Source organism: Globicephala melas, chromosome 4, assembly GCF_963455315.2.
Source record: "Globicephala melas chromosome 4, mGloMel1.2, whole genome shotgun sequence".
In the NCBI taxonomy this organism is placed as follows: domain Eukaryota; kingdom Metazoa; phylum Chordata; class Mammalia; order Artiodactyla; family Delphinidae; genus Globicephala; species Globicephala melas.
In genome coordinates this window covers 67,029,000-67,055,362 of record NC_083317.1, presented here as the reverse complement: position 1 = coordinate 67,055,362, position 26,363 = coordinate 67,029,000, and the positions used below count along the sequence as shown (strand labels likewise).

Genomic DNA, 26,363 nt, shown 5'->3' with positions numbered 1-26,363 from the left:
TATGAGAAGAGCCTGGATTTATACAGTAACATTTCTCTTCCACTTGTAGCTACTGATTTGCTTATTCTGCTCTGGTTCCTGTGCTCTCTTACTTAAGGGGTAAGTGAGGTATAGCCCGTTTATGGCTGTGTTCTCTTAAGTAATCAGGTTTGTTCCTTAGTGCCTCTTCTCCATTGAGGGTCTCTCCACACCATAACTACTTGTCCATCTTTCTAAACAAAATGGCGGCTTAAAGCTTTATGGAAGAATTGTGATCTTTCTTGTACATTCTCAGTCTTACACTCCTCCTTTCTTATTCTCTCTCATTTTTCACAGACAAATATCGGAGAAAGTGTTTTAGAAAATTTCTGTGCCTTTTCCATATAGTGGCCTTGTAATAAAAATTTATTTTAGTTTCTAAGTTTTAGCTCTGCCTTTTTAAAAAAATCTGACTGTAATCCAAGTCACCTCTTGACATAGCAGGATTATTTCATAATTGGTGTATGTCCTTTAGAAAAGAAAGGACCATTTTACCTTACTTCTAGAGAGAAACAAAAAAGTCAGATGCAATTCAAATAAAATCTTATATTTTTAGGAAAAATTAGAGACATGGGTACTATTCAAAGTAAACAGATGCTGCAGAAATTTGATTACAATCCTAATGGTTTTTTTCAATCATAGTGTAGAAAGAAGTAGAACTAAAGAATATGGCAGAGAGGCAGTTTTTGATAGAACTATGAAAATTAGCTGGGGTCAAATAGAAGCTTCCCTCTTGGTCAAATTCAGGGGATAAATAAATATCAGCAGTTTATATTTGTTGAGTGATTGTGATATGCCAGGCTCTGTGTTTGGTACATGACATAAAGTATCTCATTTAATCCTCACAATAATCCTAAGGAATAGATCATTTATTTCCATTTTACCAGTGAGACTCAGAGAGATTGTTACTTTTACCCAGAGTCTCATGCCTAGTGTATGATAGAGCCAGCATTTGAACCCAGATCCTTCAGACTCTACAGTTGCATTCTCATAACCCTGATAGTATACTGCATCATGGCATCGCCTTTCTGAAGAATTACAGTGGTTTCCCATTGCTTAGAGTAAGTTTTATTTAGCATGGTGTTCAGTGCCCCACAGGGTCTGACTTCTTTCCTCTCCACCCTCATTTCCTGCCCTATCCACTCTATACACTACTACAACAATTCCAAAACTCACTATATATATTCATTCTTGTGCCTTTTGTTCTGTTTGCTCCCTGAACCTGGAATGCCTTTCCCTTTATGGAAACCTGCCTGACTCATTGTTCAGGATTCAGACCAAATGCCTGCTTTTCTTCCCCAATCCTGCCAGTTGCAATTCTTTTTTAAGTTCTACTCCATCATCTTGCTGCATAGTTCTGTTTATAACATAAATTTCTCTCTGGTTATGTATTTTCTTTACTACGTCTCTACAGCCCATAATACTGTTTTAAATATGCAATTATTCATCTTTGTCTCACAAGTATATTTTTGCCTGTGACTATTTCATGTGTTTTCTAGGATGGAGAAGAGTTCCTGGGAAATTCATGAGAGGAGGATGAAGGAGCAGTACCTTATGGCTATTGCAGATAAAGATCAGCAGCTCAGCCATCTGCAGAATCTTATGAGGGAACTGAGATCTTCTTCCTCCCCGACTGAGACCCACAAAATGCAGTATCAAAGACAGGTGAGTGATTTCAGCGCTGATTGCTACTCAGAGGTAACCACTACCCAGGAAACATCAGCTTCCTGCAAGCTAAGTGCCCATCTGCCACTATTAGGCAAACCATCTGATGACTTCCTATGAGGTGGGCAGGTTTCTGGAAGGAAGGATTTAAGCATGAACAATGTTAAGAGAGAATTTCATCAGTGTTTGTATCCTGGCAGGCATCCCCAGAGACACCAGCTTCCCTAGATGGATCACAAAACCTAGTTTATGAGACAGAACGTCTTAGGACTCAGCTCAGTGACAGCTTAAAGGAAATTCACCAAAAGGAGTTAAGAATTCAGCAACTGAACAGCAAGGTAGGTGTTTCCTGCTAGGCTGGAGTTCAATTTCTTGTTTCCATGACTAGAATCAAGAAGGTAAGTAGAATCTGGTTAAGCCTGGCTCTAGCTGTATTAGGGGACAGAAGCTTTACCCTTCTCAGAGCCTGGGTTGCTTACCCCAAAGCACTGCACACAGGGCCATTTCCTTTTCCTCACCCTTGGAGAGTCCTTGGGAGCGATTTGGAGAAACCCATTCAGTAAGAATAAAAAAGCCAACTCCTTAAGGGAGCCTTCCTCCCCAACATCATCTCCCCATCTGTATCACTTGTTAGTAATATTGAGTTAACTCCCCACAAATCCTCCAGCAAGTTTCTCTGTATTTCCCAATAGTGTGTAACAGGGAAGTCTCAGGAAAGAGGATTTTCATGTGTGATTAGATAACAGGGACAGAGGTGAGAGATCTGCTCTTCATTTCACTCCATTTGTAAGCTCCCTCATTGTGTATTTAATGTTCCGGAATTAAAGAAGCCAGCTTGCTTTTTCCCAAACCCCAGCCTTGCCACTCTAGACACTCTAGGGAAGCATGCTGAAGTAGAGGACCTCTTTCTATAGGGAAGAGCTGCTTTGCCATATGGTTCCTAGAGCAAAAGCCAAGGTAAGATAAAAAAAGATTATTCTTGGTGCCTTCACATCTCTGTCTTCTCCCCTCATCCATTCTCTGGCTTCGCTTCTTCCTTCATCTGCTTCCCTTCCACCACCCTCTTATGAATTATTATACTCCTGTTGCTCTCTGACTAGTCAAAGTATTCTCTAGTGGCACCTCCTCTAGTTCTGCCTTCTTCAGAGGAAGCCAGCTAGGTAGTGTATGTTAGCACTGGAAGGGATTTAAGTAATCATTGAGACTCTGGAATCCAAAAATTAGCTTTGAGGAGGGCTATAAATATCCAAAAAATATATGCAGAATGGTGTGTGTGTGTGTGTGTGTAAATTTCTCATCACAAGAACTCAGGCATTCACCAAGGGATCTGTGATCCAAAAATGGTAAAGATCAGTAGGCTGTATCACAGATGAGGAAACTAAGGCCCAGAGGTATTAAGTAATTTGCCTGATGTGTTAGGAGGAGGTCAGACTGAGGTAAATATGATAATGTACATGGAAAAGCACAGTGCCTGGTTTATGTAGAAGGTACTTACTAAATGTTGTTAAATTCAACTAATTGACACTGAAGTATCAGAGACTGATAACACTATTAATTTTGGCAGAGAAATTTGCATTTTTTTAAGTAGGTTTGTTGATCAAAATGAATTGGTAAAATTGCAGACCCTTTTTGGGGAGGTTGTCTGGGAGTTTTTAGGGGGGCAGTGGGGAGACTCCAGAGCAGATCCTACCCAGTTCCTCTTCTAGCCTAGTCAGTTATTTCCAGAAAGTTCTGCCCTTCATAGCTCTGTAACACCTCCTCTTTCTAGAAACTATTCAATAGACTCCATCTCAACCTTTGTTATATTTGCCCTCCTGAACATTAGACTGTGAATCACTCTGGGCATTTGTCTTTTCCGGACAGTACTTTAAACTGCAATTCAGGGCTATTAGTAGATGATGAGGTCATTTTCGTGGACAGCAACTGAAACATTTTTCATGTAAATGTTTTACTGAAGTAAAACACTGAAAAGCACACAAATCACAAGTGCATCATGGTATATTTTCTGAAAGTGAAGACACCTGTATAAGCAGCACCCAGATCAAAAATCAGAACATACCAGAACCCCAGGAGTCCCTTGTGTCTTCTATTCACTACCACCACCTTAGAACTATGTATAAATGGATCATATCTTCTCTTTTGTTTGCTTCATTTATTTTGTGAGATTCATCCATGTTGTTATGTATACTGTGATTTTTCTGTTCTCATGCTGTGTAGTATTTATTACATTGTAGGCATATAACAATTTCTCTATTCTGCTGTTAAAGAACTTTTGGGGTTTTCAGTTTTGAGCTATTACAAATAGTGCATATAGTTTTTTTTTTTATAAAACAAGTAAAAGAGATTGAAACTATGTATTATGTAATATGTAATAAAGAATATAATTTGTTTTGAGAAACTTTAGTTTCAGTTACTTATATTTAAATACTGTGTTCTGGGTCATTATCAAAGTTATGTTTTCTTTAACAGCTTTATTGAGATATACTTCACATACCACTTAAAGTATGAGAAACACTGCATTAGATCACTTTCATTCTGGGTGAGAAAGAGTTCTTCCTTTAGAAATCAGCTGTAAGGAGGCATCTCCATCCCTAGGATTGGTTGTTCACTTATTCATCATTCATCAAAAACAAATAACTGTTATCTGCCTTCTATGAGCCTGGCCATACATTAGGTATTGAGGATACACAGTGACCCCTCATGGAGCTAATTGGTGATATTAAAGCCTCACTCTAAATGGGTCCCAGCTAGCTAGGAGGACTGCTTCTTAGGTCCTAGCATGGGATGGTAGTAGATGGGCTGTCAGCATAGAATGTCTCCTCTCCAAGCCACTGCCCTAATTCTTCCCATGGATGCTCAGATTTTATATGTATCTCTGCTAGCATTGTTGGATATTTGTATGTAATGCAAACTTAAAACATGAAACTTAAAACTTAAAAACATGAGGGGAATGATTATTGGTATCCTGTAGTCTCTATTCCCTACTATTCTGTTTTTACAAGTATAGATATGGTGAAATACAGTAGCTTATGAGTTAGAGCAGAGGTCAGCAAACTTTTTCTTAAAGACTCAGTAAATATTTTGGGTTTGTAGGCCATACCATTTCTGTTACAACTACTCAGCTCTGCAGTTGTAGCACGGAAGCAACCACAGATGACACGTAAACAAATGGGGTGGTTATGTTCCAATAAAACCTTATTTACAAAGAAAAGGCAGGGACTTCCCTGGTGGTGCAGTGGTTAAGAATCCGCCTGCCATTGCAGGGGACACGGGTTCGATCCCTGGTCTGGGAAGATCCCGCATGCCGCAGCGCAACTAAGCCCATGCACCACAACTACTGAGCCTGTGCTCTAGAGCCTGCGAGCCACAACTACTGAGCCCAAATGCCATGACTACTGAAGCCTGCATGCCCTAGAGCCCTCATGCCGCAACTACTAAGCCCACGCTCCACAACTATGGAAGCCTGTGCACCTAGAGCCCGTGCTCCTCAACAAGAGAAGCCACCACAATGAGAAGCCCTTGCAGTGCAACTAAGAGTAGCTCCTACTCGTCATAACTAGTGAAAGCCCATGCGCAGCAATGAAGACCCAACACAGCCAAAAAAAAAAAAAAAAGCAGTAGGCCCTGGCTCATAGTTTGCCAACCCCTAAACTACAGGGATCTACGTCTGTCCTAGACAGAACAGTGCAGACATTACAAAAGGTGGTTTGTATGAGGGTGGCTTAAAAGCAGTTAGACTTCTTAAGTTATGGGAATTTTTGCTTCCAGTGAGTTTTACTGGTCTACCCTTTCTCCTCTAGATCTTCCAAGAAAAATGTGTTGGATTTTTTCAACACTGAGTGATTGGGGGGGGGGGTTGTTTTTTCATTTATTTGTTTGGTTTTTCTTGGTATGGTTTGGGCTGCTTACTGTGGCCAGGAAAGTTGACTTTCTTCTATATTAGGAGAGGACCATATTACTCCCTGTCTCAGAACCCAGTAGTTGTCATTGTACCCAGCTACCTTTGTTTTCCAATTAGTATTGCTTCTTAAACATTTATATTCTTTCCTTTACTAACTGTTCCCACCCCTGAAAAACCCTACAACCTACTTAAGTTCCCTTGCTGAATTCTCAGATGGGACACCATCAGAAAGCAGATAGCGCTCCAGACTTGGAATCAAGAACCATACTTGAGTCCTGGCCTGCCATCTTTTAGCCACATAACATTGGACAAGTCACCACTCATCTCTTTTTTGTCATTTGTAAGTGAAGATAGTGGTTCTTCCTCTAACTCTCTCAAATAAGATAATACTTTTGAAAGTGCTTTGTAAACTGAAAATTGCTCTTTAGAGGTAAGGTTATTTGTTGTGTTTTTCATTCTGGCTATGCAAATATTTTTGTTATACCACATGGATTTCTTGTTCTAATTTTCCATATGCATTAAATGTCCTTCCCAGTCAGAGTATCTCTAAAAAGCTGTTTGTCCTTTCTCCTGTAAATGTTGATTCAACTTTTTTACACAAACATTAACCCAGAATACTTACAAAAGAGAATACTTGAGAAAAGACTGAATGTGCAGCCAGGTACACCAATTTCCTTTCACATAATGTACATTATCCAACAAAAAGGTACTTCAGAGAGACATCTCTGTGGTTGTTAATGTATCTGGATGTTAATCATAACTAAAGCTTAAAATTTGACAGCCTGCAAGTGAGGAATTAGAATTATAGTTCCAGGAAAACCGAATTCAAGTCATTGGGTGGAAGCTACAATAGGTAAATTTTTTATTCAGTATGAAAAAGAAAAATATCTGTTTTTGACGTAAAAAATGGCTTGGGCTGCTGGACACATTCAAGGGAAGACAGAATTACTACCTGTTACTCATGCAGTAGAGGAGAGCCCTGACTTGAGTGACTGAAATGCTTCCCCCTGTGAGAGTTGATGCTCCCAATATAGTTTCTTACATACATAGGCATAGTAGGATTTATTCTGTTTCTCCCTCTTACCACCTGTTATCATTTTTACTTTCTCGGTAGCTTGTAACTGTCTACAGCATTGAAGAATCTGCCCAGGAATATTATTGTATGAATTTTTAGGTGATAGCTCTGTCTCCAGCCATATTGAGCTTTGAGGATTATAGTCATTTATTAGTAATCTCAACTTGGACCCAAGCTATTGCCTTTCTCCTTTTACAGGCCTTGGTTAGCCTATCCTGTTAGACTGCTTTTGGGTTTCTGCCTCCTAGTTATTCAGTTAATGTACTAGGCACCATAAGTAAAGTTTTTACCACTCTTCCAGAATTGTTTTCCTTTCTCAGTTGAAAAATTCTGAGTTTTCTCATGTTGGAGGAACACAGTGCTATTTTTGCTATTATTGAAAGAAAGGTCTTGCATAAAAAAATTTGATCCTTAAGACTTAGGACAGTTTGCCTACACACTGCTCGTAGTGAAACTAGTGAAACAGTCCTATGGGCTGGTGCTCATCCTCTCTCCTATTTCAGTTCTCTCAACTGCTGGAAGAGAAAAATACTCTTTCCATTCAGCTCTGTGACACCAGTCAGAGTCTCCGTGAGAACCAGCAGCACTACAGCGACCTTTTCAATCATTGTGCGGTTCTGGAGAAGCAGGTTCAAGAGCTGCAAGCGGTGAGTGAGAAGGTGAGAGGCTGGGAAGAGTGTTGGGAAATTGAGTGCAGATGATAAAGCGTAAAGCACAGCATCGAAGAGGTTGATGTCTTCAGGCTGAGGATTCATTAGGTGTGATGGAGACAGTGAGAGGAGAGGAGAGGAGGAATAAGGTCCAGGAAAAACTAAAGAGTGAACGGTAGGGGCTTCCCTGGTGGCGCAGTGGTTAAGAATGCGCCTGCCAATGCAGAGGACACGGGTTTGAGCCCTGGTCCGGGAAGATCCCACATACTGCGGAACACCTAAGCCCGTGCACCACAGCTACTGAGCCTGTGCTCTGGAGCCCGCAAGCCCCAACCACTGAAGCCTGCGCGCCTAGACCCCGTGCTCCGCAACAAGGGCAGCCACCACAATGAGAAGCCCGTGCACTGCAACGAAGAGTAGCCCCTGCTCGCCACAACTGGAGAAAGCCCGCGTGCAGCAACAAAGACCCAACGCAGCCAAAAATAAATAAATAAATAAATTAGTTTTTAAAAAGAGTGAATGGATTAGAAGGAAAAAGATGAGAGAGGTGGTGAGAGAGAAATCAAAAAGTGAGTGGGAAAAAAAAAAAAAGTGAGTGGGAAACGTGATGACTGAGGCTTTTGGAAGGCTTTTTGCTTTTAGTAATAAGACAGCTGTAGGAAGATTTGGACCTGAGAAACAAAATAGGCAGAGCTGTTGACAGCAGTGGAGAGGAGAGGTTGTTGAAGTTGGAGGAGACTGAGAGTTAGAGTGGAGGTGAATAGGACATGGAAGGAAGAGGAGGGGTTGGGGAGGAGTTGTTGAATAAAGGAAGGAGCAGAGTAGCTTCTGGAATGTACATGAACCTCCACTAGAAGAAAGCAGATTTCAGTGGTAAGCCTTTAAACTTTTTTTTTTTTTTTGGGGGGGGGGGTACGTGGGTCTCTCACTGCTGTGGCCTCTTCCGTTGCGGAGCAGAGGCTCCGGACACGCAGGCTCAGCGGCCATGGCTCACGGGCCCAGCCGCTCCACGGCATGTGGGATCTTCCCGGACCGGGGCACGAACCCGTGTCCCCTGCATCGGCAGGCGGACTCTCAACCACTGTGCCACCAGGGAAGCCCCTTAAGAGGAGAGATTCAAGAATGAGAATCTGAAGGAAAATCTAATAAAGAGTTTTATGTAGGAGATTAATCTATTAGAACAAAAGATTCTCACTTCTAAATCTGTACCTAAAGAGAGTGATAACGGAGGTATTCCTCTCCACATTTCTCTTTCTCTCCAATGCCTAAGTGAGTTCTCAGTTTGCCTAAGCACAGTTTCTTAACTGCTTTCATCACTGAATTACTAAACTTATTCTTCTTCTAGGGACCACTGAATATAGATGTTGCTCCAGGAGCTCCCCAGGAAAAGAATGGAGCTCACAGGAAGGGTGATCCTGAAGAACTGAGGGAGCCACAGCTAAGGTTGGGGAGGAGTTCTCAACCCCGGAGCGTGTGCTGTGTCTGCAGAAATTGGGTGGTCATCGAGTTAGAACAGGAGTCCATTGTATGGATTTACTATGCCTTCTTATCTTACTGGCCTCACAGAATTAATGTGAGGATTAAAAGTGACAATTCTAATAACAAATTGTGTGTGAATAGTTTATACAGCAACGCCCTTGCCCCACACACACCTTACTAATGTTATGGTGTTCAAATGAAAGCTATTCAGTCAGTCCCTAAAATCTCTTAAAGCATTTCCTACAGCTTTAAGAGATTTTCCTACATCTCTTGACAGGTATGCTTTTAAAATATTCTTTGTGTTTGTACAGTTTTCTATAAATTTTCATGCTTTATAACCTTTTGAAGACTCCGGATCCCTTGTGTCAGCAACTATGTCCTGCATCTAGTGATGCTGTTGTTCTCCTTTTGTCCTGAAGCTTTTCTGAAGCCCAGCAGCAGCTGTGCAACACTAAACAGGAGATGAATGAATTGAGGAAGCTGCTGGAAGAAGAACGTGACCAAAAAGTGGCTGCTGAGGCTGCCCTCTCCATGGCCGAGGAGCAGATCAGGCGGTAAAGGGCTGAGGGACACAGCCTCTGTTCACTTCTGACCCTTTCTGATCATACTCATGTGCATTTCAGTGGCCAGACTTGGGAATAATTAGGATCTAATTCTAATTCTCACTACAGATGGGTGCTGTAGTGAGGGTAGGATCAAGACAAGCCACGTTAATCCAAGCTCAGCCCCTCCGCAATTCCCTCTTTGGCCCTGATGCAGAATGGAAATTGAGGCAGCTAATCAAGCGCTGCCTCCCAGGCCTGGCGCTGCCGTTGTCGTGTTAGCACCTCATACGCACTCTGCAGTGCTTGTGGAACTCAGCAGACTTGCCATTTAAAAGCAGCTCACCAATACTTATAAACATCTCCTCCTTCCTCACCCTAGCCTGCAGAAGGTGACAGACTGACCTACACGGTACCAGACCATTCTGTCCGCATCAAGGCTGCCCCTGAAAAGCTTATCTTATGGAGGAACAGACACAGAAGGGGTCCTGTTCAGCCAGCCTGGCTCTCATGAGGAGAACAGGCAGGATGGAGCTAGGCTGGGCATGTTCAGTTTCTCTTTCCAGGCTCACAAATCAGATTAAAGTGTTCCTTCTCTCCTGGAGAAAAGTGTGGGCCCTGCCAAGAAAGTCCAGGAGTTTTAGGCTAATGGACATACCTTCACATGGAGGAAACATCAGGAGTAGAGTTCCATCCTCCCCACCACGATTAAAACGTGCATCCCTCTAGGCAAATGCTTGATCAAGTGTGCACTATGTTTACTCACAGCCCCTTGATACATTTCTCATTTTTGTGAGAAACCATTGAGTGGATAAAGGCAGCTTCTTCACTAAATGGAGAAGTTCCAGTATTAAATAAATAAGCAAATAAGCAAAAAATGAAGCAGAAAGCAGTAGAGGCTGCCAGTTCAGTTTAATTGTAAGAACCCCACAAAAATCTTTCTTGGATGCTTTTGCCTATTAGCTTTTAATAAATGGGAAAAAAATTAATGAGCTTCTCTGAGTCAGGTATGGTGTAGCAGAGGTTTAGAGACACACCTGGGTTTTGAATTCTAGCTCTACATCTCACTAGCTGTGCCACCGTGGAAAAGTACTTTTACCTCCTTAAGCCTTACTTTGAAGATAATAGCACCAACCTCAAACCTGAGGATTAGATGTATGTAAAGCATGTGATCCAGCATCTGATCCACAGTAGGCAGTCAATTCCTGGTAATTATTACCATCTCTACTGCTGCTGAAAGAAATCTGTCTGCCCTTACACTCCTTGCATGGGGGTGGGGCCGTGGGAGCAGCCCTTGCTGCAAGTCCCTTACCCTGCATCACATGACAAGAAGGCCATCAGCCTCTCATGCCGTGGACCAATGCCTCTTTTTTTTCTCAACACAGGTTGGAGCATGGCGAATGGGACTCTGCCCGGTCTCCTATCATTGGCTCCTGTGGCTCCCAGGAGCAGGCACTGTTAATAGATCTTACAAGCAACAGTTGTCGAAGGGTAAGAAGGGAGAAGGATAAAGAGAGGGTACTGTACTCTCAGACAGGGCTGGCTGTGTTGAGGGCAAGGGGTCAAGGAGGAGGAATGTGGGCCTGAGACTGGAAGGATATGGAAGGTTGGAAGAAACTAGTGGAAGCTGCCAAGTCGTTGGCCCCGAGGGGCTTTCTCTCAGGTTACCTCTTTTCTACAGTGGTTGGAGAAGGGAAAGGGACAGATCTCTATAGGGCAAAACTCTCTGACTTTCAAATTTTCCTTTCAGACCCGGAGTGGTGCTGGATGGAAGCGGGTCCTGCGTTCGCTCTGTCATTCCCGGACACGGGTGCCACTGCTGGCAGCCATCTACTTTCTGATGGTTCATGTCCTACTTGTTCTATGTTTCACAGGCCATCTATAAACCTAGTTCTCACCTTTTGGATCACTCCCCTCAGAACTTGGAATTCCCTCACCTCTAGCATCAAAACCATCAATTCCAATGGAACAATCTTCCCACTTACAGGTCCTCTCTCCAACTCTCCACAGAAAGTGCCTGCAAAAAGAGGTGGATATGAGCACAGGTTAGAGCTGCAGGGACCAGTGAGTCTGCTTTCTTCTACTGTCCAGGACCTGACTCTTCTGCAAAATCTGAGGAGGCCCCACAGTTGGTTATTGAGCCCAATATTTGTTCAGATTTTGTAGGGCCCTGATCTTTTATGGTCCTATGAAAGATGCTGAGGAATGTCTTTCAGCCAGGGGGACGGTTCCAATAAACCTAATAATCAAAAGTCCAATATCATTTTGATTGATACTTTCTTTGTCTCATGTACCTTATATTTTGTCCTGCTTCAGAGGGAAGGTGAACCTGCCATAAACAATGGCAGGGGGAATGTTCTGGGGAACATTATCTCATAGGATATCTAATTAGGTCTCTGGCAAAATAGAGCCAGAATAGAAGAACTCCCCAGGGGTTTTAGCTGTTGGATCACAGGGGAGGACGGCATCGCTTTCCCTGGCTGTTCAGGCATAAGTGGAGTGAGAGTCATGGTCCTGGACTATAAGGTGAGGATCCCACTACTTATCCCTTCATCACATGTGTACTAAGGTAATAAGTGGCCTGTGCCTTTCCTTTCACTGAAAGGCAAGAGGAACTGGCTATGGACAGTGGGATTCAATTTTTGTCATTTGTGTGTTATCTGAATAAGCCTCGAATGTGGACCCTAAGACAGTACCCTAGGAACCAGTCCTAGGTGAGGCACTGACTCCCAGCCAGGGAGGTCTGACTGCTGTGACAACCACTCCTAGCTGCTTGAAGTACGAAACTGCTTTGCTGTTAGTGACAGTTATTCCAGTTTCTCATTGCGTCGTCATCTGCCTTCTGCGGTAACAGAGAGCTGAGGAAAATGGAGGGAGATTATAGAGAAGACAAAATATTTAAATCCAAGCCTGAGAATGACAGCCGGGTTTGAATTCCGTTTGTGCCTATTCCCCAGCTCTCCTTTCTCCAACCCTTACCCGTTGGTTATTTTCTCATTTTGCACATGTTCCCTGCCTGCTCTCACCACCCAGAGAGGAGAGAAAACTGGTGGACGGACTGATCCGCTCTAATCCTTTGTTCTGTGGTGGCCAAATCATGGTCACAGCAACCCAGGAACTTTCCTGAACAACTGTAAAATAATAAAATTATTTTCAGAATGAAATACTGTGGTGGCGTGTAAATGCATGTATACACAGGTGCTTACATATATGTGTGTGCATGCTGAGGAGAGGAAGGTACATAGAGGAAGTAGGGATGGAGTAGCCAGGAATTACCATAGGAGTAGAAAGCTCTGCATATCCAGGCTTCATTCTCACTGGCCAGCGTCCGGCTGCTTGTGTCCTTCTAGCCTTAGCTGCTAGACCCCAGGGTGGTGAAGCAGAGTGAGGAAATTCCATCCTAATACTGAACCAAACAAGCTGGGCCTTAGGGCATGAGATTCATGCAGGTTTTTGCCTGGGCCTGGGAGAACTGTCTGGTGCATATTGAAAACATTTTGTCCCTAGGGATCCCTCTGGGTAGGAGTGCGGGAAGGGAAGTCTCATAGGGGAAAAGCAGGATGGGCATTATGATGTGTTTACATCAAGTCACTGCTTGAGAAACGCTAGCTCACTTTCTCAAGGTACAATAAGTAAATTGAACCACGTCTATCTGGCTTTAAGGCCCATGCTTGCTATTGTCTCACTGCCTCTCATCAAGAGTGAACTTGGGGGACTTCCCTGGCAGTCCAGCTGTTAAGACTTGTGTTCCCAATGCAGGGGGCACGGGTTCGATCCCTGGTCAGGAAACTAAGATCCCACATGCCACACGTTGCGGCCAAAAAAAACCACAAAAGAGTGAACTTGGGACATTTGCTAAGGAGAGGTGCACTTGATTGTTTGTTTGTTTGTTTTTGCGGTACGCGGGCCTCTCACTGTTCTGGGCCCTCCCGTTGCGGAGCACAGGCTCCAGACGCGCAGGCTCAGCGGCCATGGCTCACGGACCCAGCCGCTCCGCGGCATGTGGGATCTTCCCGGACCGGGGCACGAACTTGTGTCCCCTGCATTGGCAGGTGGACTCTCAACCACTACGCCACCAGGGAAGCCCTTGATTGTTTTTTAATTTAATTTTATTGAAGTGTAGTTGATTTACAATGTTGTGTTAATTTCTGCTGTACAGCTAAGTGATTCAGTTATACATATTTTTCATATTCTTTTCCATTGTGGTTTATCACGAGATATTGAATATAGTTCTCTGCTATACAGTAGGAACTTTTTGTTTATCCATTCTTTATATAATAGTTTGTATCTTCTAATCCCAAACTCCCATCCCTCTCCCCCCCCACCCCCTTGGCAGTCACAAGTCTGGCCTTTATGTCTGTGAGTCTGTCTCTGTTTCGTAGATAAGTTCATTTGTGTCATATTTTAGATTCCACATATAAGTGATATCATATGGTATTTGGCTTTCTCTTTCTCACTTACTTCACTTAGTATGATAATCTCTATGTCCATCCATGTTGCTGCAAATGGCATTACTTCATTCTTTTTTATGGCTGAGTAGTATTCGATTGTATGTATGTATCACGTCTTGTTATCCAAGATGGGCTTTCTTGTCATCTATGATTAAATTCTATGATTTCTCTAAACATCTGTATCTGGATGGTGTGTCACAATATCTGGTCTGATCATTTCTATTTTTGACCCAAAATTAGGACTCAAAATGTTCTAAAAGATTTTTTTTCCTTCTACAAATTTACTCTTCCTTAAAATAATTTTGGTGCTGCCATAATAAATAGGTTATGAAGTAGGAGAAATAATCAGTTGATCTCCATGCTAGGCGTAGAATCCTTAGATTTGGAAGTGACTAAAGTCTTACGTTCCTAATGCAGAAATCCCCTCCTCTGTATCTTGGACAAATTTCATCCATTATCTGTTTGAATCCATTGGGGAGCCCACAACTGAGCAAATGAGGTCAGGACTCCATGTCAATCAAGATTAGGAGAGGCTTGGTCAGATACAGTAACAAACACCCCCAAATTCTCAGTAGCTAAAACAGTAATTAGTTTTTAGGATTATTTTTTAGTCAAAGACTCCAAGTCCCTCACACAATGGATGGAGCTCTACTTGTATTGTCATTCTTAGTTGGGGACCCTCTCACTCAGGGACCTAGGCTGCCAGAGGAGCCACTCTGGAGAGTTGCAGGTTGCCTTGTGTCTACTGCGAAAAAAATGCACAACCTAAAAGTTGAGAATTATGTTTTATTTGGCAGACAAAACTGAGGACTTAAACCCAGGATGCAGCCTCTCAGATGCTCTGAGGGACTGCTCTGAAGAGGTAAGGGAGGAGCCAGGATATATAGGAGTTTTTGCAAAGACCAGATAGTCGGAACTTCAAAAGATTACTGTTAATGAAAGAAAAACAGATATCTCAAGTTAATTTTCTGTGTATGGGAGGAGGTAAGAGTCTGGGCTCATTGATATGCACCTTAGCTATCTAGGGCCAGTGTCCTGTTCTTTCCCATCCTGAGTCCCCTCAGGCATCACCCGTGGCTTGATAGCTGCAGCATCCTTTATTTACTGATAATGATAGGCAACATTTTTTTCATTCACACTTGGTAAGCAGTGGACACAGGAGCATAGCAAAGCTTGAGCTGGTCTTGAAGTCTCACTTCGAGTCTCACTTGATGTTTCACTTCTTACATTTCACTGGTCAAAACAAAGTCACCTGAGCAAGTCTGACTTCAAGAGGGAAGGGAGGGGCAGCAAATCTTACAGAACAGTAATAACAGAATACCACAAAGACCTTTCATCATCTGGTACCACTTAGCTTTTTCAGACTTCTTCCTACTACCTGGGACCAAATCTTTCTGAATTAGCTCACACTCCTCACTGCCCCCTTAACAATCTCTGAACTTTCCTCCCTCCATGTCTTGCCTTTCCCCTATGAGTTATGCCCTTCCATCATTTGATTGATCAATGTTTATTTGAACATCTACTGTATGCAAACCCCAGTTTTTAGTACTGTGCGTAATGTGGAAGTGACTTTCTTTTTAAATCTTATCTTTCAAAACCACATAAAAATCATTTTTTCCATTAAACCTTTCTTGATTCCTTCAGCCCATACCAAATACTCTAAATTTCTTCAATATAAACAGATACAATTGCCCACCTATTTGGGACACAAATAGTGTTGTACAGCATTCTTCTATGTGCTTTCTAGTTGAACGTTTTGCTCCCCTGACCAGATTATAGACTCTGAGAGTAAGAGCAGCACTTTTTTATGACCTCTGGAACCCTCAAAGCCTTGCAAAAGAGTAAGCACAGAGCATTTAATCCTTATTTATTTCAATGCCTCAGCAGAAGGAACTGACTCAAACTTCAGGAAGTAGCTGTGAAGACAGGGTAGCAGGAAATGACAGAAAACCTGAATACGGAACTGAAGCAGCAGCTCAGAGTTTCTTGCTCTGAAGTGGCAGGAGCTAGAGAGGAGCCGAGTGTCTACCTGAGGAGCCGAGAGCCTAGAGCAAACGCTTGCGCGGTTAAAGGTGGGTACTCCGGGCAGTGGGAAAGTTGGGGAGCATAGGACAAGAGTTGAAGTGAGAGGACTCTGCCTGACTTTTCGTCCTTGCTGAGCTGTGAAGTCCCTGCTAGTAAGCTGCTAACCTTTCATGGCCAGAAGGCCGGCCTGGGTGTGAGGTCTTGTGGATAACAAGCATCTGGGGATGGAAGCAGAAGGGAGATGCTGGAGCCCAGGGAACGCGATCCAGCAGCCACCCAGGACCCCTGGTTTCTGCCCACAATCTACAATCCTCTCTAAGGCCCGATGGTCCTAGGCACTGAGCTGGGAGGAGGACCACTGGAGATGAGACAGTCTCTGCCCCTGGAGAGCTTATGGTCTAGCAGAGAGACAAAACCCGCAGGAGACATTGCAACAGATCAGGAAGTAGTGGTAGCTAATGTACACCAGTGCTGAGAACCAAGTGCCAGATGAAGGTGTGGCGGTTCGATTAGGGCTAGTTTCTCTGATTGTAGGGTCACAGGATCCCAGAATGTCAGAAATGGAGGGGACTTGATGAATTAGCGAGGTTAACCTCTCCATTTATTTTCCCTTGGGAGAAACAGTATCAGAGAAGTTCAGTGATTTACCAAATTATTTAAGTTAATATTTGTAAATTGCCTAACCTGGTACCTGGCAAATAAGTACATACCCTCTCTACTTTGACTCCCTAACCCATATTCCCACAGAGCTGGATGATCTGACTCTCTGTCCGTGTACTTTACTCAGGCAGCCTTAAGAAGAGGCCCTCGATTGTGCCTGATATCCTGGCCACCAGGCCTCACCGACTTATTCTCTGGTCTCCCACCTCTAAATAGTACCTCTTGGCTTCCGTATTTCCGGCCAGTAGCTCAAGCATACTAAATTGTCTCTGTGTCAGAAACCCTTCCCTCTGTTTCAAAAATACATGAGGATGGTAGGCTTATGGGAGAGTCAACCTGAGACCTGGGAGGAACAGCAAGAAAGAGGACAGGACTATCGGTCCTCACTGCTTCCTTATTGCTCATGAATATTTCAGAAACTTCTCTTTTCCAGTTTTCTGTGTGAACTTTTGTTGCAGAGCAGCCCAGGAGCCAGGACCATAGGTCTTATCAATGTGCCCCCCACCATGCATTACTGTTGCCCCACAGGGGAAGGCAGAGCTGCTCTTGGCAGTGACTCATCGCACAGTGCAGCTGACTCGGTCCGTACTTCCCCAGTGTCCTCTTTGCATCTTGTTAACCAATCTACCCCCAGATTTCCCTTGGACTGGTTTCCAAGGGGTTTTTCAAAGAGCTGGAGAAGGATGGAGTTTTCAAGTGGAAAGGAGAATTGGAGAATCTGAGCACCTCTGGAGAGACTGGAGGGTCTTAGGAGTGGTTTTAAGATGGGCTTGTTTAAAAGACAGTAAACAGTGTGGGGAAGGAGTCTGAGCAGGGAAGGGTGGGCAGGGAGTTGCCAGCCAGCCAGTGGTACCAGGGTCAAGAAGTCTCAGCACCAGAACAGATGGGCATTGTCTGTTGTTTCCTCTCCACACCAAGATCCAGGATCCCACAGATGCAGAGCACCTGTGCAGCTCCTCACACAGGACTGGCAGGGCCAGCAGAAACACTGGGGATGCCCTAGTGGAATAACAATTTGGCACCCCCTCAAAGCAGTGTTCTCTAAATATTTCTCTAACATTTATTTAGTTAATAAAAGTCAAATAATTCTTAATGTTCAAAACAAGGGGCTTATTACATGCTCTTTTTTGAACCAGTTATCTACTTTCAAAGTATAATTAAACTGTTTTTAAAAATTGAACAATAAATGAATTATTCTCAGCAAATAATGCTTCCCCATGCATTGTTCAGTTGAGGAATTTCAGCTGAGTGCCCCTACTGACACACAGCTGTGCAGTGGCCAGTATTGAGTGGAGGTTGGAAAAATTCTCAACGGCGTTTAGCAGGTTGTAGAGGAGTGTAGATGTTCACATTATCAAGAGCTGGACAAATATATATCTCAAGAACTATGAAAGAAGTTATATGTAGATACCTGAGTGAAATGTTGCTGTAATTCCAGGGATGTTCTAGCAATCCTCATTGATTACCTCTTCAAGCCACTAGCTGGCTGGCCTCTTGACACAAGTGAAGGATCTCAGCCATTTGACACCCAGGTTATTTAGTATTACCTACATTCATGATGACTTCAGTCCAGACTAATGAGCCCAGGCCACATTAGTTTGTCTTAAATAAATCCACATCCCCCTTCCTCTAACTGAGAAAAAGTGCTTTCCTAAAACTTCCATCTGCTTTGCCTCAGATTCTATTTTCTTCTAAGAAAAAAATAGCATGAAACTTTGGCTGCTATATCATTGACTTCAGCGTTCTTGTTTTCCCTCTTCTTGATTTTTTCACCTAATCATTCCCATTTTCTGTCACCCTCAGATGTGGAAGTCTGTAGTAGGTCATGATGTATCTGTTTCCGTGGAGACCCAGGGTGATGATTGGGACACAGACCCTGACTTTGTGGTGAGTGTGGAAATAACTTTCCTTGGACAATGAAGGGCAGTGGGCAGGCATGTGGGCCACTCTGTAACCCTTGAGGGGGCTTAGAAAAAGTCTGGGACTGGGATAGCCCTCATGGTGGGACTGCCTGGCAGGACAGTTTGCTGTCATGAGTGGGGCCTGCATGATAGCCTGTGCTGAGGATGGAAGGAGACGGGTGCGAAGGAGTTTGACATTGTGATTGACAGGCTATGGCAGGCTATGCTGAGGGAACAGGTTAACTGGGTGTCCTTTGGCGTGTGAGCCAGGATTTGAGCTGAACATGTATAATTTGGGGGAATTCGGAAGTTGTAGGAGACCTAAAGAAGAAAGTTTGAGGGATGCAGAGTAGAAAGGGAGGTTTCAGAGCTCACCAGCTTAATTTTAACATGGGGGCCTGGGTGGGATAAGCACAGAGAGGAGTCTGAGTAAAGTCCCTGAGTGCCGGAAGCAGCTAATGCAGGGGACGTGGGGGTTATGTGTGTCAGCTGTGTGGCCTCTCGCAGCCTGGCACATTTCTTGCCATCACTTATTGCTGAGTGTTGTCTTTTGTAGAATGACATCTCTGAGAAGGAACAACGGTGGGGAGCCAAGACCATTGAGGGGTCTGGACGCACAGAGCACATCAAGTAGGTACCAAAAGGACTGGGAGGAGGGAAAGAGGTATGGGAAGAACCCAAGGAAACCTTGGAGACTCAGGAGAAGGCGAGGAGGGAAGGAAAGAGGGAAATTCCTGTCTGTGTGTCTTTGCTTTTCCTTCAGTCTGTCCCCATGTGTCCCTTTGGGTGTCATTGTGTATTTGTTTCATGTCTCTCCTCTTATCCCCCCAACCCTATTATCTGTCTTTTATTTCTAACCACTCTGATATTTCCCCAACTGTGCCTGTTATTATAACTGTTTCTCTTCCGTCAGTAAGGCATGAGGAATTCAGAGAGGGAAGTGCTGAGCTTGTATCATTTACTATCTATCTATTCACATAAATGTAAATGTGTGTCTGGATTGTAGGGTGACTTCTGATGGGCCAAGGGGGATTCAGTAAAATGTCAAGATAAAGAACTCAGAATAAATGCTGTAAAACAAGGACAATATCAGGTCCCATACCTGGTCTAATTGCCTTTTAAAATAAAAATTTGTGTTTGGCTACTTAATAGAAGTAGGAAGCCATGAATGGTAATATGAAGAAATATGACACTTGGAAAACCTGTTGATGTATAGGGATCTTAAAGATTATAACCCAATATTTTACCAGAAAAAAAAAAAAGCAAAACAAACAATAAACTCTGATACCATAACAGAGAAGGAAGTTACTCACAGACAAATCCAGGGGTTTCTGTGGGATATGTTGTGTATTAGGATTGAGAGATTCTCTCTTCTTTAATAATCCATGGATTATTCGGGATCATCTAACCAGGGCTGTTTGCTTTGGATAGTGTCAGAATGTCCAATAGACGCAATAAACAGTATAACAGGAGCAAAATTTAAAAGTAAATAAATAGGCAAAATTAATCTTTTTTAAGCTCCATTTTAACTCCCCTCCCCCACAAACAGCAGTGTTTTTACCTCATTTTCTTCTAGATTTTAAAAAGTGTCAGTGGATTATCACATTGCACAAGAAACACACTATGAAAACCTGGCACATGTTTATACAATTTGATAATATTCAGTACTCCACAGTGTTGTTTAATCAGACATAAATGATTTATTTCAAGTAACTGTAATGAATATCATATTTAAAGAAAGTAGGCAATTCTGGAAGCAGTTGGAAAGCAAAAACATGGAATTGGGTCATGCAGGAAGCTTCTTTGATGCTCCTCTGTAGGCTCATCAATCCTACCCAAAGTAAGACGTCTTTCCTTTTCTGAGAAAAGGCCGCTCAGTCCTAGTATCCTGAAAACTGTTAAGATAAGCATACAAACTCTCCTTGTACCTTTCCCCTCCCAGTGCCTGTCTTATACAGAGTAGGAGTAGAACATTTTAAAGAAGACTCCTAAATCCCTGCCATGATCTTATGGAAAGAGCTGGAGTTTGGATATCAGATAGATTCAGATTCAATTCACAGCTTTACCATTAATAGCAATGTGAGTTAGACATATAGCCTCTCTGAAACTCAGCTTATTTATTTATCAAATGAGGATAATAATAGCTACCTGGCAGGTGTATGGTTAGAATTCAATGAACTAGCATATAGCAAAATCTAGTGCAGTACTTAGCACCACTTAGCAGCTCAATAATGTTATTTCTCTTTCCTGTTAATATAGATTAGTTGAATCAGATTTTCTTCCTAAAAACCTAAAAGTAAACATGTAAACAGATGGCGATCTTCATTCTTCCTAAGTGGCGTTTACCTGGACTGTTGTGTTACACAGTCCAGTATATATATTACTCTGACTGGTGACCGCTAGAGTTGTAAAATGTGGTGACCCTGGGTGTTTCCTTATTAGCCTAACTGAATCTATATCTGATAGAATAAGTGGTGGAGACATTTACACAAAAACCCACTCCCCTCCCGTTTACCCAGGCTACTGAGGTATAAAAGCTCAGTCTCTGCTAGTAACTAACCAGGTGATCCTGGACAGGTCACTTCCCTCTCTGATTCCCAGTCTTGCCATTGGGATCAAAAAGACCTCTACAGGACCTTCCAATAGTAAACCTCCAATACTCTGGGATTCTTTCTGGCTAGTGTGGGCTAGGAAAACCTTTAACGTCAGATGGGAATCACTAAAGTCCTTGGAAAGGAGGGGAAGTTGAACAGGAGAACAGTAGCTGCAGAGCTCAAATGACTCAAAGCAGGAAAAGGAAGTGATTGTGGTTCTCATTAATCTCACTACCATCCTCTACACCATGATCTTTCTTTTTTAAGTCTGCCTAAAATATATTTAGTTTGGGGAATGGTTTGGTAATTTGGTGAATAGTTCAAATGATCCTATCCATCCTTCATCTATTGTGTAGAGAAGTCCTGGGCCAGGCAGCTCCAAGCAGCCTAGTGCTTCCAGGAGCTGCCAGGTTTTCAAGGGCTCTTGCATTTTCTCCATCTTCTTCTCCCCACTTTTGCTCACTTGTGCCCATGTGCCTCTTTTTTTTTTTTTTTTTTTTTTTTTGTTCGGTACGCGGGCCTCTTACTGTTGTGGCCTCTCCCGTTGCGGAGCACAGGCTCCAGACGTGCAGGCTCAGCGGCCATGGCTCACGGGCCTAGCCGCTCCGCAGTATGTGGGATCTTCCCGGACCGGGGCACGAACCCGTGTCCCCTGCACCACCAGAGAAGCCCCCATGTGCCTCTTTACAGTCGATATACCCCTCCCCACCCCTGGCTGGATGTAAACACTGATCTGCTTCTTGTCACTACAGATTAGTTTTGCCTATCCTAGAATTTCATGTACGTGGAATAATATAGAAGGTATTCTTTTGTGTCTGTCTTCTTTCACTAAGCATAATATTTTTGAGATCTATTCATGGTCTTGTGTATATCAGTCTTTTGTTCCTTTTTAATGTCAAGTAATTTTGCATTGTACAGATATACCAGAGTTTGGTTTATTAGCCTGTTGATGGACATTTGGGTTGTTGACAATTTGGGACTATTACAAATAAAGCTGTCATGAACATTTTGATCCAAGTCACTTTGTTAACATATATTTTTACTTCTCTTGGGAAACACCTAAATGTAGTAGAATTCCTGAATCATATAAAAAGTGTGTTTTAACTTTTTAAGAAACCAGTAAACTGTTTTCTGAAAGAAACGTTTTTTCACTCCTACAAATAATGTATGGGTTTCAATTGCTCCACATCTTTGTCTATACTTGTTATTATTAATATTTTTAATTTTAACTATTTTTGTAAGTGTGTGGGGATTTCAATTTGTATTTTTCTGCTGACTAATTTTATTGAGCATCTTTTCTTGTGCCATTCATATATCTTCATTTATCTTCATTCTGAAGTGTCTATTCAAATCTCTTCCTCACTTTTAAAGTGGGATCTTTGTATTCTTATTGAGTTTTAAGAGTTCTTTATATATTCTGGATAAAAGTCTTTCGTGACATATGTGTTTTACAAATATTTTCTTCCAGACTGTAACTTGCCTTTTCATTTTATTAATGGCTTCTATTGAAGACCAGAAGATATTAATTCTGATGACGTCTAATTTATCAAAATTTTTTATGGTTAGTGCTTTATGTGTCTAAGAAATTTTTGCCTACCTCAAACTGTGAAGATTTTTCCTATGTTTTGTTCTAAAAGATTTATAGTTTTAGCTTTTACATTTAAGTCTATGATCTATTTCAAATTTGCTTTTGCATACAGTGTGAGGTAAAGATTGAGGTTCATTTTATTTCCATAAGGATATCTCATTATTCCAACATCGTTAAAAGACTAATCTTTCCCCACTGACTTACCTGGCATCTTTGACCATATACATGAGGGTCTATTTCTAGACTATTTTATTGATTTATATGTCTGCTCTGACCCACACTATACTGCACTGGTTGTTGTAGCTTTATTGTACTGCACTTTTTATTGCAGTCATGAAATCAGGTAGTCCTTCTCCTTTGCTCTCCTTTGAAAAAAAAAAAAAAACACTTTTTACCATCCTAGGACTTTACATTTCCACATACATTTTATTTTATTTTATTTTTAACATCTTTATTGGAGTATAATTGCTTTACAATGGTGCGTTAGTTTCTGTTTTATAACAAAGTGAATCAGTTATACATATACATATGTTCCCATATCTCTTCCCTCTTGCGTCTCCCTCTCTCCCACCCTCGCTATCCCACCCCTCCAGGCGATCACAAAGCACTGAGCTGATCTCCCTGTGCTATGCGGCTGCTTCCCACTAGCTATCTACCTTACGTTTGGTAGTGTATCTATGTCCATGCTTCTCTCTCGCTTTGTTACAGCTTACCCTTCCCCCTCCCCATATCTTCAAGTCCATTCTCTAGTAGGTCTGTGTCTTTATTCCTATCTTACCCCTAGGTTCTTCATAACATTTTTTTTTCTTAAATTCCATATATATGTGTTAGCATACGGTATTTGTCTTTCTCTTTCTGACTTACTTCACTCTGTATGACATACATTTTAGAATTAGCTAGTCAATTCCTGCAAAAATGCCTGTTGGTGTTTTGAATGGGATTGCACTGAATCTATAGATCATTTTAGAGAGAACTCATATCTTAATAGTCTTGAGTTTTCCAATCCATGAACATGGGATATGTCTCCATTTATTTAGGTCTTCTTTAATTTTTTCAGAAATGTCTGTGACTAGTATGTAGAAATAAAATTGCTTTTAATAGTGATCTTGTCTCCTGGGACCTTGCTAAATATACCTAATAGTTCTAGTAGCACATTTATGTAGATTCTTTAGGATTTTCTACAACTATGATCATACTGTTTGTGAATAAAATCTTACAGTCTGTCACTCACTTTTGTGTTTTTACTTTTGTAATAAAAACAAAAAAAGCTCTTCCTTCTCTTAGCTCATCTTTGAGGTCCTGGGTGTCACTTGGTTTCTATAAACTGTATTGCTTCATCAATTCCAAGGTATTTTAAGCCTTAAAATAGACATCTGAGAGTTAATGTGTTAAAAGTTTCTTAGGTATGCCAATTAGGACATTGAATTACAATTTTTTTTTCCTTTCTGTATTTCCACCTGATCACTATTTTCATACATTAATTATCTTTGTATTGCCAGAGCCTAATGGTGCCTCACACTCAAAAAAGTTTAATATTTATTTAATAAAGGAATAATATAACTAACACATTTATAGTGCCTTAGCTATATTCTGATGAATTTGGTAAGAAGTTGGTCTTTGTTGGCCCCAACATTTTCATTCAAATTATATTATCTATTGTCATGATTCTCTGACTAACCTCATTGTCCTCTATTAGGTGGATATTCCTGAATCTCATTTTCTAATCCCTTTTAAAAACTTGTTTCAACTATAATACAGTTATGATCCATGTAACAGTAATTGGATTTATTAAAACTTTGCTAATTTTTCCCATTTGAAAGTAATGTTTAGTCCCATTTTCTTCATTCTTCATCTGAACACTTTGGTTGGGAAATATTGGTCATTTACCTGTTCTTGGAACCAATAACTTTTCTGACACTGACAGTTCTAAAGTGTTGATGCTGTTGAAATAGCAACACAGGATCTCTGCCTTCACTGCTGCCAGAGGGTTTAGAGCAGGCACAGGAACAGAGGGTTCTTCCAGCTGTTAGCTTAATTTCATCTGGCTCAAAGCCAGTTTTCTAAAATTAACTTTGACTAAAGCTGAGAAGGCTTTTTAAAAAGACCTCTGTTGGGCTTATACTACAAGGCCACAAGATGGATCTATTCTTCCACGAAAGAGGAGACTTTCTGATGTGAGATGGCCATTCTACCTGTAAGCAATATATCTGGTTTTTCTGAGCTAGCGCAGTCCCAGGAACATCACTATATCTCAGTTCCTTAAACGTCCATTTCTTGCTGCAGGAAGTCAAATTTTTTATTTAGGGTTCTCTTGCCCAAATATTTCTAAGAATCCCCAGTGGTCCTTATATGTGTCCAAGTATCAGTCCTGATTGTCACTTATTGGTACTGGTGTTGGTGCTGGTGCTGAGCTGTCACTTCTTATCCTCAGCCCAAACAAATACAGAGAGGTATTCTCTACCCACATGGTAGAGATGAAAGTGAAGTAAGAAAGAGAATGCCTCCTTTTGGTGTTATGTTCTCTTAAGGACAGAAGTGTCCCAAATCAAGGTTATTTGAGCCTTAAAGTTTTGCAACAATTAGTGATGAGAGTGAATTTTATTAGTGAGCCCTTTTTAGTTTTTAGTTCTCTCAGGAATTAGCAGATATATGGGCAGTGTGAAGGGCATTCATTTTTGACAAGAAGAGACACAGAATACTTAATGTATAGATAAATTTCCCAATGCTGCATTTTTCGTAATCATCGTTTTTAATGACTTCCTCATGTGCCATTGAAAAGTAATATTGCAATTTACTTAACTATTCCCCATTTTTTCCATATAAATTGTTTCTTGGTTCTTGCTATTAAATACAATGTTTCAGTGAATATCATTAGACATTAAACTTTGCCATATTTAAAACTATTTCCTTGGGGTAGACTTCTAGGACTAGAATGTGTGGGTAAAGGGTGCATGAATATCTTTGTGCTTCTTGAGGTAGAGTACCGAACTGTTAAACGATAAATCCATTCAGAGAGGAAAATAACTTTTCGGTTGCTAGAATATAGGTAACACTGTCCTCTAATATTTAGGAACATGAGACTAAATATCAGAAGGTTATTTAGTGAGCAAAATAACAGACTAGAAGAAATACTATTGGCTTATGGAGAGTTTATATCAGGCTGTATATGCAGACCACACTAACCTCCTACTCCCAGACCCAGCACAGGTACACTTTGGGGGCTATTGCTAAAAATGAACAGAACACGCTGCAAGATTTCAATTTTTCTGTGAAGGAGGGTTTGTTGACATCTCTGTGCTAGACGAGTCTCTGTGATGTGGTTACTTCCAGCATTCACCAGCTGAGGAACAAAGTGTCAGAGGAGCATGATGTTCTCAAGAAGAAGGAGATGGAATCAGGGCCCAAAGCATCCCACGGCTACGGAGGTCGGTTTGGGGTGGAAAGAGACCGAATGGACAAGGTGAGTTGAAAGGGGGATATTTGCTTTAAAAAAATAAATAAGTGAATTGATTCGTTTGTTGGTTTTATGGTTTAAAACTTATTCAAAAGTAAAATATTCATTTGGGTTTTAAAAGAGAATGTCCACATATTATTTGTGTCATTTGCCCCCTGATTTCAACACATAAAATATAGATGACGGAAAATGGGAGCCAAGAATTTAGAAGGGCTGGCCTAGTGTATGTAGACCCAGCCACACTGTAACTCCTAGACTAAGGAGACACACATAGAGAAGGGGAAAATATGTTTTAAAATCACTTACTGCTTTTAAATGGATGTGTCTCTTACTGGTTTCTTTACTGTATATTTAGTGTTC

General features: G+C 41.7%; 2 protein-coding genes across 6 annotated transcripts in view; both read left to right on the top strand.

Moving 5' to 3' along the window:
• Positions 1-13,943, top strand: part of GOLGB1 (golgin B1) — an 87,129-nt gene extending 73,186 nt beyond the window's left edge. For 2 of the 3 annotated variants that reach the window (XM_060298133.2, XM_030857865.3), the window contains exons 16-22: positions 1,518-1,683; positions 1,884-2,021; positions 7,163-7,318; positions 8,655-8,752; positions 9,208-9,342; positions 10,716-10,821; positions 11,081-13,943. In XM_060298133.2, the coding sequence (XP_060154116.1) occupies positions 1,518-1,683; positions 1,884-2,021; positions 7,163-7,318; positions 8,655-8,752; positions 9,208-9,342; positions 10,716-10,821; positions 11,081-11,215 (934 nt within the window). In that variant the 3' untranslated portion in view covers positions 11,216-13,943. The remainder of the gene's footprint in view (positions 1-1,517; positions 1,684-1,883; positions 2,022-7,162; positions 7,319-8,654; positions 8,753-9,207; positions 9,343-10,715; positions 10,822-11,080) is intronic. The other variant, XM_030857874.3, reaches the window with a different exon arrangement.
• Positions 13,944-15,739: 1,796 nt separating this feature from the next.
• Positions 15,740-26,363, top strand: part of HCLS1 (hematopoietic cell-specific Lyn substrate 1) — a 44,886-nt gene continuing 34,262 nt past the window's right edge. For all 3 annotated transcript variants that reach the window (XR_009563712.1, XR_009563713.1, XM_030857854.2), the window contains exons 1-4: positions 15,740-15,853; positions 18,270-18,353; positions 18,924-18,997; positions 25,880-26,009. Coding sequence is in view for 1 of the 3 variants with exons in the window: in XM_030857854.2 (XP_030713714.1) it covers positions 18,270-18,353; positions 18,924-18,997; positions 25,880-26,009 (288 nt within the window). In the remaining 2 variants the exon portion in view is untranslated. The remainder of the gene's footprint in view (positions 15,854-18,269; positions 18,354-18,923; positions 18,998-25,879; positions 26,010-26,363) is intronic.